This window comes from Pelecanus crispus, chromosome 1, assembly GCF_030463565.1.
Source record: "Pelecanus crispus isolate bPelCri1 chromosome 1, bPelCri1.pri, whole genome shotgun sequence".
Classification (NCBI taxonomy): domain Eukaryota; kingdom Metazoa; phylum Chordata; class Aves; order Pelecaniformes; family Pelecanidae; genus Pelecanus; species Pelecanus crispus.
The window spans coordinates 40605133-40620119 of NC_134643.1; the positions used below are offsets into that span (position 1 = coordinate 40605133).

The window sequence follows — 14987 nt, forward strand, 5'->3', positions numbered from 1 at the left end:
TTGGATACTAATTCGTGCATTACTCTGAACTTCGCACTGCACTACAGAGAAAATAATGCTACGCTGTTTTGTGAGGAAGTGTTGAGAGGGAAATTCTATTAAATATGTATTACTGAATTAGAGTATTAGTTCCTTTAACGTTCTTCTAGTTTTCTGCCATAATGTTGTTGCCTTCACTTCTGCTTTCGTGATAGTCTACATGATAGAAGGACAACTTTTTCTTTTTTAAAATCCAAAACTACATTTCCTGAGTGACTAATCTACTCTCTAAGGGTCTTTTGCTTACTTGTGTTCTTCCATATCTCACCTTCATCAGGGTTCTCAGCTTTCCTCTTTGTGTGAAGTCGCCTGAGGGTGGGCTCTCCAGCAGCTTCAAAGAGCCACCAAGGTTGGGTGCCGTGGCATTTCATCAGCATCTTAAGCTATGGGACTTCAGACGATGTCTTGTAATTCTGCTACCTTTTGCAGCTGTTTTCAGATGCATCCTTCTGTATGAGGAATTCAAATGCCCAATTTGCTCAAAGTACCCCCTTGTAGCTGTAGCCTGAAAACACACCTGAGTACCTGTGTTTTTCAGAACTTGCCTGTCTACACTAAAAATGCAGTTTAGACAGCTTCCATTGTACTACAGCACAAGTAAAGGAACTACTGTCAGTAGTAGTCGTTCGATAGTGTAGTATTTTTCTGTAGTTAAAAAGTGTGAAAAATCCATTTTGGAGATGGAGAGGTAGTTCCCTACCTTGGTTAGTTTGCCCAGGGAGATTAAGGGCTGGGTCACCTGCGCGGTGGTTACTACGTTACCTCTTGGTGCCGGTAGTCTGAGTTACACCGGGAGAAATGGGAAAGGAAGAAACACGAGTTTGCAAACTGGTGGAAACAGCCTCACCTTGATGAAGCAAAGGCGGGGAGGCACGCTGCTCCAGCCGAATGTGTAAGAAAATGTTTTGAGCATTGGGTTAGTTCTTCTGTGGAATGAGATAACTTCAACAGCATTTGAAGCATTTAAACTACTTTTTTTTTTTTTTTTTTTTTTAAGCTTTGTAGCTTAATCCGGGGTGTCTGACAGACAGAGAGCAGCCTTTGCCCGGTGGCCGCTGCCTGCCGGGCGCGCAGCTCAGGGCAGGCCCTCACCCCCCTCAGCACCACGGCTCCCTGACGGGGCTCGGCTGCCCTCCACCCAGCACGGTCGCTCCCCGGCCGTCCTTCCCCGGGGCCGGGTTACCGGCGGGGTCGGTGCCCGGTGCCCATCCCCTGCCCCGGGGCCGGGCTGCCGGCGGCGCTGGGTGCCCGTCGCCGGCGGGCCGGGGCGGCGCATGCGCAGTGCGGCGGCCCCGCCTCGCGGGCGGAAGTTCTCCCTTCTCCTTCCGGGCCGCGGGCCGGCGCTGGCGGAGGCGGGAACGCTCGAGCCCGGGCTGCGGCGGGCCGGAGGCCGCCATGGAGAGGTGGGGGGCGGCCGGTGCCGGCGGGGCGCCCCGGGGAGCGCGGCCCCCCGGGCGGGTGTGGTGTGGTGGTGTGACACGGCGGCGGGGAGCGGGGCGCTGGCAGTGCGGGCTGGAAACGGCAGCACAGCGGGAGCAGCTTCTGGGGGGTACCCAAGGCTTTTATGTCACCCCAGAGCTTTAAATCTGTTTGGTTTCTGCTGGAATATATCTGTGGATTAAAAGGGGGTTGTTAATTACGCAGGAATCGTTGAGCCGGGCCTTTGCAGGGCGCTCTGCAGGCAGGCCTGCTTGGGCAGTCTCAGCTGTGGCCCTCACAGGCCACCTGTAGCTTCTTCTTTGCAGTTTAGCCGTTGTTAACGATTTTTTCCCACTCCTGCAAGACACGTGAACTTCCTTGATCTGCCGTGATTTTCTGTATCTAAAGAAAACAAATAGTGTCATTCTTTCAACTGAATTTCTCAGTTCAAAATTGAGTTTCATACTGTTGCATGTCTTACTAGCTTTTTTTTTTTTAAATAAGAAAGTGTCTGTTGTGGTGTAGGAGGAACAAAGTGTGGGTTTTCAGACGAACTCATTTTCCCGAGCTGATGAGCAATACTAGATATTCTGTAGATGAAACTGGACATCAGTGCTAGAATTGGAGATGACTTAAGCTTTAAGTTTCCCAATTGTGAAGTTACTTGAAGCAACAAAAAAAATCTTGTTGTATGTTCTGCTTGGATTCATTTGCTTACTTTGTGTCTATGTTGCTGTTCTCTAGAAATGGTTTTGGAGATGTGTCATCCCCTCGTGATGCAGAGGTGGCCAGACCTGGACGGAAGCAAAGCTCTCAGAAAAGAGTTTCTAGTATCCTTTTTCTGTAAAGACTTTTTATCTTCTCTTTAATCCTTGCTTGCTGTGTTCAGAAGGTATGTGTATTTTTACCACTGCTTTGATTTGAAGCACGTTGAGAATGGTTTTCAAATATACAGCAAGTTACTCTTTGTTTTATACCTAGTTAAAGCGAGGACTGTATGAATATAATGTGAAATTATTATCTGATTTGTGAGGTATTCTGCAGAATTTTGGTATTGAACTGTCTCATTTTCGCCTTCTATAGTGTCTTTTCTGTGTGGTCTTTTCATGCTTTAAGAAGGAGAAGAGTTCAAAAACAAAACTATGATTGCAATATCTAAAAACTAGTAGGGAGGGATATTAATGACTGACTGAAAGTGTGACTAGGAAATCTGGATGAGTTTAATTTAGAAAAATACTGCATTCTCAGCAACATGGTACATTACTTGGCCTTTGCAGAAGAACTTGGGGATAAGCCAAAAGATGCAATTATTTGCCTTTTCACAGAATAGTATTTCCTCTGAATGGAATTTTCCCTCTTTCCTCCTTTTCCCCCATTGTAGTCTCAAGCCATGTCAAAGCCGTTGTAGTGATGGCTCAGAAGATCATTCACTAGACTTCAGGGAAAGTAAGATATTGTCAAAATGCTTGCATAGTGAATTCTTGACTGTATGTAGATTATTTTGGTTGTGGGTTAAATATGATTGCAGGGATGTTGCACTGCCTATTTCCTAAACTTGTGCCATCACACTTGTGTAGCGTGGTGTTTTACAGTTTTTTGTGGGCTTATGAACTCAGGCTGATGTCAGCCCAGAGAAGTATGTGAGCCACAGCTGACTCCATCCCTGAGTTTTTGAAAAAATGAAGTTTTCTTTACTCCATTATATCTTGATTTTATGGGTTTATGCTTTTTTGCATGTATTGTGTTATCAGAGTATTGTGATTATTTAGCATATCTTAGTTTTCCATCCACAGTAATAGCAAGAGGAGTGCACAGACATAGATTTAAATTTCCACAGAATTTTTCCCCCCACTTATTTACAATAAGAAGAAAATACCGTGTAATTTGACAACTAATATATGGTATTTTTCTGGTTGTGATGGCAAAGGAATCCAGTACATTTGCTCGTTGTTCTGTTTTTTGCAAGCAGAATAAAACTAGTGAGACATTGGCCCTGGTTGTATTGTTCCTAAGAATCATGATGTTCTTGGACACTGACACAACATAGGATACTGAAACTTTTACACAACTACTTCTTAGTGAACCATACCTAGAGCACTGGACCTAGTTGCTCACAGGAAGAAGCAAAGTAGAGCAACAGAGACTTTTTGTTAAAGTCATCAGCATCCTGGAACCGAGAGAGAGAGAACTTTTTTTAAAATGCATTCAGTGTCAGATTTTCTTGTTATGGTTTATGTAGCATAAAGCAGCTCCTCACGGGGCAAAAGTTTTCTCTTTGATCTGAACAGTTATGAGGAGTGAGAGTCCCAGACCTGTCATGCTCAGGTTTCTGAACTTTGCTTTGCAGTGTCCCTTTTAGCCCTCCAGCTTTTAAGCTTCTGGTGAAACATTTTGTGACGTAACTCAGGCTTATGAATGGGACATTCTGCTTTAGTCTGAAAGAAGGATGTGTAATCTTCATAATATTTGAGCTACAGCAAAATATTTTTCCTTTCCAAGTATTCACAATCATTTTGAATAGAGCCAAAAAGCATGTTTAGGAGAGTGTTTCTTAACTTGTTTATTAATCAGTTCTTACATCCCTGGATGACAATATCGGAAACATGACACCCAGAGGCCAGTTGATATCCCGAACTCCTAATTCACTGCTTCGCCAGCCAGGTAAGACTACTTTCTTTCTTTAGTATTTACGTAAAGGAACAATATGCTTGGACTTCATAATTGATAACAATTCATAAGGAGAAAGACATGGATGCCCTGTAGTGGGTCCAGTGGAGGGCCCCAAAGTTGATTAGGGGATTGGAGCATCTGACATATGAGGAGAGGCTGAGAAGAGCTGGGATTGTTTAGCCTAGGAAAGACAAGGCTTGGGGGGATCCTGCCAATGTATATAAATACCTGATGAGAGGGAGTAAAAAGACAGCCAGGCTCTTGTGGTGCCCAGTGAAAAGACAAGAGGCAGTAGGCACAACAGGATATACAGGGAATTCTGTTTAAACATAAGAAATAACTTTTTTACTGTAAGGGTGATTGAACGCTAGAACTGGTTGCCTAGACAGTCTGTGGAGTCTCCATCCTTGGAGATCACCAAAGCTGACTGGACAAGGTCCTGAGCAACTTTTCTAGTTGACACTGCTTTGGGCAGGGGGGTCAGAGCAGATGATCTCCAGGGGTTCCTTCCAACCTCAACTACATGGTGATTCTGTGATTCTGAAGTTAAACACATTTATGAATATGGAAAAAAAACCCTAGTAGCAGTCAACATATATGTTCATATGTTATATATTTATGGTATTGCTGAATGCCAATGGATTTTTGCCTTTCAGTTTTTAGAGGGTGTTTGAGCTTCATTTTCTTTGGCACAAGAGTATGTCCAGTATCACTGCAGTTTCTCTCAAGTACCACATTGAAACTGATTCTTGCCTTACTAGTCAGCAGTCTAGTTTGTTGTGTTTCCTTCTTTTTCTCAGCCTTCTTTTGGTTTTGCAGTAGCTTTTAATTCTTCCAGATTGTCTGTCATGTAACTTCTCTTCAGGTATTTTTCCATCCTTGTTTTTGTGGCCGGTTAATTCTGTTGCTGACCTTTCTACCAGGTGTATTTATTGGTTGCATCAGTAAATGATTTCCCTCTCCACTAGCAGGACAAGAAATTAGACAGTACACCTCACGGAAAGGCTGTGGAACCACACAAGGTCAGGTTGCCCTGAAACCTCCTACTCCCAGCCCCTGTGTTTTGCATCAGCTGACCCATACTAGGAGTGTGTTGGGGCTTATTCCCAAACTGGCACTAGTGCAAAGATAGCAGGTTCCAGAGAGACTGATTCTTCGTGATTTCTCGGGGTTCGTAGCAAGTTCTGTGTAGCCCCTGCTTGTTCTCATTTAGTGTAGTATCTAGTGGCTTCTTTTGTCAGCCAGCAGCAAAGATAAATGCTGTTAGCATCAGCCTTCTTCTCAAGCCTGAGCTACTTGTGTGTCATCATTGACAGCTCTCGCAGTGAAACTGCAAGTTGTGTTTAGTGTTGACTTGACGCTAAACATACTGTGAAAAGGTCTGTAATCCTCTTAAAGCCTCCCTCGCTAGTTGTGGCTGAAATAAAGAAACATGCCCATTCCTCACATTTCCATGTCATCACCAGGGCTTACCTCCCTTTTCCTTGTCACAGTCTCTTCCTGTTGTCTTTATTTTGTCATCATTCAGGCATTTCTAAGGGATTCCTCTTTTTTGTCATCATGTAGCCAGTGTGTTTTCCAGCAAGCTCCGAGAGGATGCTTCTGCTGCTCCACATCCTCCTTTCAGGACCGCCTGGAGATGGGTGATGTGTTAGTTGTTATAAGAGAGAAGCATTGTGTGTCATACTGTGATGGTCAGAGAGCACTTCAAAATCAAGTAGCTCTTTTTCCACTTTTATCTTCAAATTAGGACATGCGTATACCATCTTGACCATTAAGATCTTCATTTCAGTTAGCACGTTGATCTAAGAGTTTGCCATGATTTTGTCACTATGAAGTTTCTGGTTTATCTATTTTCAGAAAGTTCAACAGTACAGAATTTCAGTAAGAGGTAGTGTACAGTTTGCTTGTGCAGCAGCTGCCCCCCAAAAATACATAGAGTTGATGTCAGGTGAAAGTAGAGATTGCAGATGCAAAATACTCTGATCAAGAAGGTTTAATGTTGAGCTGTTCTGTTCATTTGTATGGCTGGTCATCATAGAGATGTTACATCGGGAGATGTTGCTAGACAGCATATGCTCTGTAAACCTACCATCTATTTTTTAACAGACTTCAGAAGGAGACTTTCTGCCTTTTGAATAATGATTCTTTCTGCAAACTTCTGTAAACACAGCGGACAATTATTCACATGTGTGGCTATGATTTGTGATAAACTTTCTTCAAACAGCATTACAAGCAGACAGGCAGTCCTTACAAAAGGTTTGCTGTTTGACATTCCTGCACTATTTAATCTAAAGACTTCTGTGCTTCTTCATTACAACCCTGCATTTCTCCTTGGCATCCTGGCTTTTTTCTGTTTTACCTTTGCTGCTGCACCATACGGATTTTCTAAGAGTCACAAATGTCATCTGCTACGCAGGCTAGAGCTACTTCTCTTTCAAACTGACGATTCTGCAACAAACAGAGTATCGACATTTTCACTCCTGTTTCTGTTCCCGTTGTACAGTCTCATTCCTACAGTGGAACATTTAAAGTGTTCTTGTGAAGTGCATCCATTATCTCCCCTCATGGGGACAAGTTTTTTTTGCTTTCTTTGAGTCAGTTGCTCCTAATTGTAGATTTGGGTGTATTAGGAACTGTATTTGAGGATTATTCAATATAATTCTTTTTTGCCACCCTGTAAATACCTAACCCTTGAATGTGTTGTGTCATATGGGTAGGGGGGTTTATAGTGATTATTTTCTGGTACCATGGAGGAGAGGAGATTGATGACCCATTAACAGTTTAAACGCTTTGATCTGCAAGTTCAGAGTCAGACAGTTAATGTTAGTAGCCATAATTCTAGTTCTGCAGATTGAGAATTGATTTGTATCTTTGATCTCCAGTATGCCTGACTTTCATGTCTCAAGAGTTTAGGGAAAAGGTATTTGTGGTAATTCAAGGTATGTACTAATATAAGGACATAAACCCCGGGACAAAAACCTTTGGTTCTTCAACTTTCTAGATCTGTGTGAAACCGATGCATGGAAAACCAAATCTGCCTATTGATATGAAGCCTTCTAGGGTCCCTGTACCTGTCTGCGATGACCTTGCCCCCTTACAATTTGAGGGTGTCAGAGATCTGATGAGATACGGTCTTGCAATGTTCAGGATGAGTCTGATGGAGACCCTGGACATGCTCTTTATTTTGTGGTTGTATATGCTGTTGCAGGCATCTTTGATGCCTCTGATTCCAGCAGTCCTCAAGTCCAAAAGGAAATAGTAATGATCTTGATGCTAACTGAAGCTATCTTGGTATCAAGAACTGCTGCTGAGGGCTGTACAGGCACTTCTGTCTCCAAATTTGCTAACAAAACTTTGGGACTATGTGTCATTCCCTCTTTGCAGCTGTTGATGCAGCTCCTGATTTGGCTGTCTCTGTGTTGATGCAACTAATGTTTTTAGATGACTTTCCAGGCTGTTTGTCGTTGATAAGAGGACCCAAGCAGCTACTGTCTTGGTGCAGATTCTGTGGTCTTTGGGCTATAGGAAGGTCTGTTGTGGTGGAGCACCCTGTTGTCATAGGATGGGACATTTATCATCTTGCAAAGCAGTGTCTTCGTTTTTAACATAGGTCAGATATTCCTGGGAACACTAGCCACTGCACTGATGTGCAGGAGTATCTGGAGCAGATGTAGTGCTTGGTAGAGAAGATTTGTTGCCTTTTGCTTTAAAGGTTTGGAGACCAATTTCCAAGGAGTGACTGGAGATTTATTGCTATTTATGCTCATGGTGTGGGCGTACCAATGAACTCTTTAGTAACTGAAGGTGCGTCACACATGCGGTGCATATATACACTCGTATTCAACCTGGCTTCAGACTTCTGTCTGGAATGCTGCTGCACTTGAGGAAGAAGTGAAATGATAATAGATACATGTTTATACATGCCCTACTTGGAAAACTAGGGCTTGAGTATGCTCCAGACTTGGGTTAACAGCCTGTTTGTATAACCCTAGCATAACTAGATGTGTAGATTATTAAGTTCCATTACTGATAATTAACCTCCTTATTTCTAAGTGTTGTTGGGCGTAAGACTTGTTTTTCCTTTTATAATTGGCATTTGTGGGTTTGGTACAAGCCTTCTGATGGAAGGAAAATGAAGATGGACAGGAAGCAAGTTACTTCTCTATCAGGTTGGTTTGTCTGTTTCTTGTGTGACTGAGCAGGATTTCATAAATATTTCAATCTCCATTATAAGATTTGCTTTGGAGCTCCTTGGTAGAGCATAGTGGCCTTAAATACTACTACTTCTCAGACAAGTTTCTCTCTCTTTCAGTTACTGCACTAAATCGAAGCTCCATGAAGCCATCAGACATGTCTGCCATCCTGGGAACAGGAGGAAAATCTCCTCTGATTCTACCAACTCCTGGACTTTTCAGCAATCTGTCAATGGTAAGATGGTTAGAGCAACTTTTCCTCTTTTGTTCCTGTGAAACTTATAAGAAACTACAAATTTACAGTGTTTCAGTGTTGTTTGCACCAAGGACAAATGGTGGATGGTACAAGCTTGCTATTACTACTGCTGCTCCTTGCTAATAGTATTATTTATTGCTGCAGTGTTCTCTGAGATAATGCAGTGAGGAATAATAGAGGGGTTTAAGGACTTGCTAAATACACCATGTGTGTTAAGCTAGTCCTTATAACATCAGATTGTGACTACAAAAATCTTGACTTTGCTTGTTTACAAATTCTTCAAAGACAATTGTTCTATGTCAGCAAGTTAAACCTTCAGAATTTTTTTTATCTTGTCACTCTTCAGTATTAGGCTTCACTTGGATATTAAAGTTTGGACTTCAAAGAACAAGCTCTTCTGATGACTTTTCAGATGACGTTAATTATCTTCTACTGTAATGTCTTTGGAAAAACACTGATTAGAAAAGTTATCAGTAAGGATGTCCAAAGTATTTTATCTCTGTTTATTTTTGAATTAACTCAAACCAAGTTAAGATGTCTTTCTGTATGTGCATTTTAATTAATTCTCCCTTCTGTTTTTTTCTATAGTTTGTTACAGCCCATTTGTTTAAATTATCAGGTTCTGGGGCCTAGTTGATCAACATGTATACAGCTCTTAGCAGTGGCACTTTTCCTCTGATTCAGAGCCTCTTGTCATTCTGTAACTAGTGTTTTGTGAGTCGAGTACACTTTAGGTTAGCATTTAGTGCTCTGACTTGAATCCAGTTTAGATTAGCAGGGGGGAAGCTTGGGACTAGACAAAGGCTTTCACAGGAGAGTGATGGGGAAAGGACTTAAAATTATGTCTGGTGGAAATTTACTTGCTGGTAGATAAGAACACTCATCAGCCCTTTTTGTATTTCCCACAGAGACCTTATACGATTTTGTTGGAACTGCGTTTCTTGTTATTTTTACTCTGCAGTCAGAGTGCTATAGCATTCTGTTCTGGTTGGCTAGAGGGCAATAATGACAGAAATCAGGCAAGAGGAATACTGTGGGTAGAAACTGGGGAATAAAAGGAAGAATACCAGGTGTATGCCCACAGTTTTTGGATGTGCTTAAGTGACTGCTACAGCAATGTCATCTGGTTCCCCGTTCATCCACCACTGTTTGGGTAGGACCATTTTAAGAGTCTGGAAAAAGAATCAACCGGTGGCACATCTCTAGGTCTTTGTATAACATTAATTACTGCTGAGAAAGCAATTGCTCTCATGGAAACAGCTATAGGAAGCTGTCCTGTCAGTGCAGTATATGTACAGTCTTATCTTCTGTTTTGGCCATTTTGCGGCTCTGACGTCAGATATGTTATCAAATACCTCCCCTGAAACACCCCCCAAAAAGTATAGATATGTTTATATTTCCCCCTTTTAATACTCTGATACTTGCTATTATTTTAAACATGTATTGCTTCATTCAATTAAATGGTTTCGAGCAATTCACCAAGAAGGTTGAAAGACTGTGGTAAATGGTTCTGATTCAAATTTTAACTATTTTGCTTACCTTTTCGCAGCTGCTTTACAGCTTAGTATTATTCTGTCATTTTTTACTTTGAACAACAAAGTACTAAGTAAACATTTAGCATAATGGAATATGAAAGTTTAGAGTGATTTATTCATTTTAAAATGAAAAGTGATACGTGGTATTTTAAAGTAGGTCTTATTAGATAAGCTTCTACTTCAGTTATTTCCTGGAAAAAAAAAATTGATAATTTCCTTTTTCCAGATTAAAATTTGTCTTTTCAGGGCTGTTTGTTAAAGGCATAGTTGCACTTTATCTAAAGGCAGTTATTTCACTATTAATTTTTAGAATTGCTCTGTTTATACCACTTATATAGAATGAAAAAAACTTGGAACTAGGCTTATAATAGTCTGAGATTGCTATTTATTTTCCTTATGTTCTTTTTATGCTTTTAGTTGGATGAAAGTAGCTGGACAATGGCACTCTCACCTCAGCAGACAGGAATGTTTGTAAATCTAGACATGTCCAATATGACGGAAGATGTCACTATGAGCGCTGTACTGTTGCGTGAGGATGATCCTGGGGAAGCTGGTGAGACAATCTGAAGTTTTCATAATAACTGACTACACTTTTTATTTGTGGGATATGAATATATATGTTCTTTTTTTTTTTCTGTATTATTTTGCTGAGATATTTCTTTGTCAAAAACAGTCTAGTTTAAAAAGTTCAGAAAGTTATCTCTTCCAGTTACTGGAGTTTTGAGAGTTTGTGTCTTCTGTGGAACCTGATGGCACAAATGGGAACCTCTGGTGATGTAAGACGCAAACTGGATTAGTTTTGTGGAGATACACAAATGAGTTTGTTGTTAAAATTTTCTCAGCTGACATGCTTACAGCAAAAGTTTTATAATTATTTGACTTACCTTGTAGATTCTGTGTATCTTACTATCTTAACTGGTAAGTTCTTCTGACTTTAAGGGTTATAAATAGTTCATATCATTGTCCTTGTTTAGAGTTACAAAAGACGAGATGCCTTGTCATCAATTTTCTAGCTTTTTTTTTTTTACTAAGTTGTGTCTGACTAATATGTCTGTTTCTTCTTAAATCTGTTCTAGCTACTATGAGCATGTACTCAGATTTTCTGCATTCCTTCCTGAAGCATACGTCAACTACCATTTTTGATCTTGTGGATGAGTATGAAAGTATTTGTAACAGTCAGGTAAGTAGTTTGCTTGGTTTTCCATTTACTTTATTTTACAGTCCCTTCCCTAAGTAGGATTGCCTTTTTTCTTTAAGCTGAGAAATCACAGTGCTTAACATAGATAATTTCATTCTTCCAGCTGGTTGCAGTCTTATGAGTCACTGAACACTAGCGTTGAATAGCATCTCTCTTTCCTCATACGCTACTTTGGCACAGGAATACCCATTGTGTAGCTTGCTGAATACTAAAAATGTCATCTGGCTGCCATTCCACTGCAAGTGTCAAGTGACAATAAACATGAACAGATGTATAGATGTTTTTGTTAATAAGCTGGATTAAAGTGTGCTTATTTCTCTCGGGTATAAATGAATAAAATCATTGTATGATGATGTTTTAAGAGTTTTCTGCTACATTATTAACAAGCTGGCAGTAGAGGCCTCAGCATTAGATTTAAGGTGTCTCTGCTTTTAGACACAGTTTTTTATTTGATCGGCTGTTGACTGACAGTTCAGGATCAGCATATATTGACAGTTTGAAAGGAAGAAATTATGATGCTTCTGTCAATAAGTATTGATCACAAAATAAGGAGGTGGGAGATATTTTTTTAAGAGACTTTTTACCTGTGTCTATGTTAAGAAAATGCATTCTTGGTAGAAGGTTGCTAGCCCTGTTTTGTGCAAATTTGTTGTTGGGGCTGAGTTGGAGAGCGCTGAGGTCTTTAATGAGGCATGTACCACAATTGTGTTCCCAAGTGGGAAGCAGACAAGAGAAGGAAAAGAAATGTGAACTTGATTATTTTGTAAGATGGTGGAACTTCCAAGGTCTCTTCCATTCCTCCTGTTTGAGAATATGGATACCATCTACGAGATCATGGATTATAGAGTGGTTGGTTTAAGCCACCTGGAATTGTGGGGAGTTGATTGTATGTTGCCAAGGCCCTACAAAAGTAGAGTGAAGGGCGTTGCTCCCAGAATTGGCTCAGATGTTGCTGGCAGGGCTTGGGATGGGGCTGGAGGGACAGCCCTGAGCTCTCATGCTGCCTCTTAGCTGTACCCTGAGATCAGTCCCGTGGCTCCTAGCAGCCGGGAGCTCTTCTCGTGTTTTCTGGGAGACAATAGAAGAGAACAGAAGATCATGCTCCTCTCTTGCATCGTGATGGTACACTTCATTCTTTCCTCCAAATCTGCTGCTCACCTTCCACATGAAAATTGGTGAATATATTGATGCCTGACAAACTGGGTACTCCTAAAATGTAAGAGTTTGGGGCCATTCTTGGAAGCAGTCGGAGCTCTGGAACTAGCTACTGATGGAGAAGACTTTATTGTCTAAGTTTTCTTCATAAGAAATAAAGGAAAAAGATAATAGAATTTCTTTTTGGTGATACTGTAAATTTTGTGGTAACCAACAGTTTGGGTTTCCTCATTTACCAGAGGTAGAAAGGAAAGGGTATCTTTCAGGCACTGATAAATACTGTCACAAATACCAGTAGGGCTGACTTCATGTTGGATATGGATGTGTGTGGAAACAAAGTTGGGAGGTTTGGTTTTTTGGGTTTGTTTTTTTTTTTTTTCAGTGGTTGCCTTCTCTCCCTCCCAGTCTTTTGGTGCTTTGTAATTGATTCACATAAGCTGGTTTTATCCTGGGTTTGTACAGTGCCTTGCAAAACAAAGCTACTCTCTTGGTTTATGCTGTCTAGGCTGTATTAATATTATTTTTATTAATAATTAAGGGAATTTATGGTGTGGAGTATCATTACCTATTTTGAAGAGATGAATATTAACTATGTATAAATTTATTTACCTCAGGTGAATATACTAGGGAAAATAGTTTATCGGGCAACTCCTGGACAGCAAAAGTTTTCAAAAACTGCCAGTGTCTTGTGGCTTCTCAAGCAGGAGATGGTAACTTGGAGGCTACTGTCCTCGCTTTATAGGTAACTCCTTTGAAAAATACGTTATGTTTTTGCCATGAGCTGACTTTCTTGGATATGTTTTTTTATGAGTTTGTAAATATGGAGTGAAGCAATTAAGTACCTATTAATAATCTATTTATGGAAGTAGGTGCTGATATATATGTCTGTCTATTATCTATTTACAGAAATGAAAGTTGTAAATGGGCCTATTATTACTTCTGCAACTCCTAGTATTTTTTTAAATGAACATTTTTGTAAAGGTGTTTTTAAGTGCCTTCATTTATGCATTCTGCTGAATTTTCTCAGCTTTATTTTAATCATTAAGGTTTTGCACTTTTATTTTTAGAGACAGAATACAGTCTGCACTGGAAGATGAAACAGCATTTGATATCACAGTAAGCTTGGACTTTTTTGGGTTTTTTTTAAGTGATATAATAAGCTAAATACAAGCTACAATGCTTGTATTTTATTTTTACAATCTCAATATTGCAGCCACTCAAAATTCAAAGGTGAAAGAATGTAAACAAAAATGAGACTGTTTTGATTTTTATCGAGATAAATATTAAATTATTCCATATATTGTGAAAAGTTAATTTAAATATTCAGTTCTAAATAGAAAATGCTAGTGTAAAAATATTATAAACTACACTCTATGTTTTATATCCTTAAGTATTCCACATACACTTGGAAAATCCACTAGAGATAACTATTTATGTCATTTAAAAAGTTGCATCAGTAGTAGTAATGTTCCCATAGGTCAGAGATAGTTTTGCTTTGCCTGAAAGAAGAACATGTGGTCTCAAGCTGTCTAGCCTTTGCAATCCTGATTCCAATTTATCTCACGAGAAAGACAAGAAGACTACAACTGAAACAAGAATGCTAAAAAATTTGGCTATGTCAATACAGTGCTTCTAGTCTTTGCTGCCAGAATATGCTTAGGAAGACAAAACAATAAGTGAAGTGACTCTGCCCTTGTAAAATTTATGATCGCATTTGCTTCTTTCTCAGTCATACAATAGCTTCCTCCAAGATTCCTACTGTTAAGTTGTCACTATTAAATTAAACACTGCTGTGCCAAAAAAGAATCTCCTCCTACCTGTGTTTTTTAGGAAAATGCATCTTCTGTTCTCTTTTTGTTTCAAGTCTAATGAAAGCTAAATTAATGCAGCACAGCAGATAGAAGGCTCAGAGTTCTGGGTTGGGTTGGGTTTTTTGGGGTTTGGGGTTTTTTTTCACTTTTTCATGTTAAGTGTGCATACGGTCTTAGAAAATGTTATCTTTTTATGTATACAGTAATAAATGGGATTTAGGATAATATGAGTGCAGTCAGTGGAATCAATGGATTGTGTAGCATCTTTCTGTGGTCATACATTTGTGAATTATATCCTGAATCTCATTTTTACAGTTTTTAGTGTAACTGGATGTAACTGATCATCTACATAAAACAAATGTATAGTGTCTTCCTTTTTTTAAAAAAAGGAGTAGGGGAGAGGTAGCATACTGAGCTTGTCAAAAGTTTATGAGTTAGTATGTGTTAGTTTGGTATTCATGGTTTTGTGGCAAGTTTTCTTTTCCATGAAGTAATAATCAGCTTTTTCTTAAATAGGTTTTAACTGCTAGTGAAAAGACAAATGTAGACAACTTGTTTCAGAAAGATTCACTTGTTCGACAAAGCCAGGTATGTCAGAAAGTTGTTAAGACGAGAATGGAAATAGATCAGTAGACACTTAAATGTTTATAACACTAATGCTCTATGCACTTTTATTAAGCTGTTTCTAATACTTATTTCTATTCACTG

General features: G+C 39.9%; 1 protein-coding gene across 2 annotated transcripts in view; it reads left to right on the forward strand.

Annotated features, from left to right (window-relative positions):
- Positions 1-4035: 4035 nt before the first annotated feature.
- Positions 4036-14987, forward strand: part of NUP107 (nucleoporin 107) — a 28672-nt gene continuing 17720 nt past the window's right edge. Inside the window, exons 1-7 of one of the 2 annotated variants that reach the window (XM_075708008.1) lie at positions 4036-4119; positions 8444-8559; positions 10533-10668; positions 11192-11295; positions 13083-13210; positions 13536-13584; positions 14796-14867. In XM_075708008.1, the coding sequence (XP_075564123.1) occupies positions 4062-4119; positions 8444-8559; positions 10533-10668; positions 11192-11295; positions 13083-13210; positions 13536-13584; positions 14796-14867 (663 nt within the window). In that variant the 5' untranslated portion in view covers positions 4036-4061. The remainder of the gene's footprint in view (positions 4120-8443; positions 8560-10532; positions 10669-11191; positions 11296-13082; positions 13211-13535; positions 13585-14795; positions 14868-14987) is intronic. The other variant, XM_075708017.1, reaches the window with a different exon arrangement.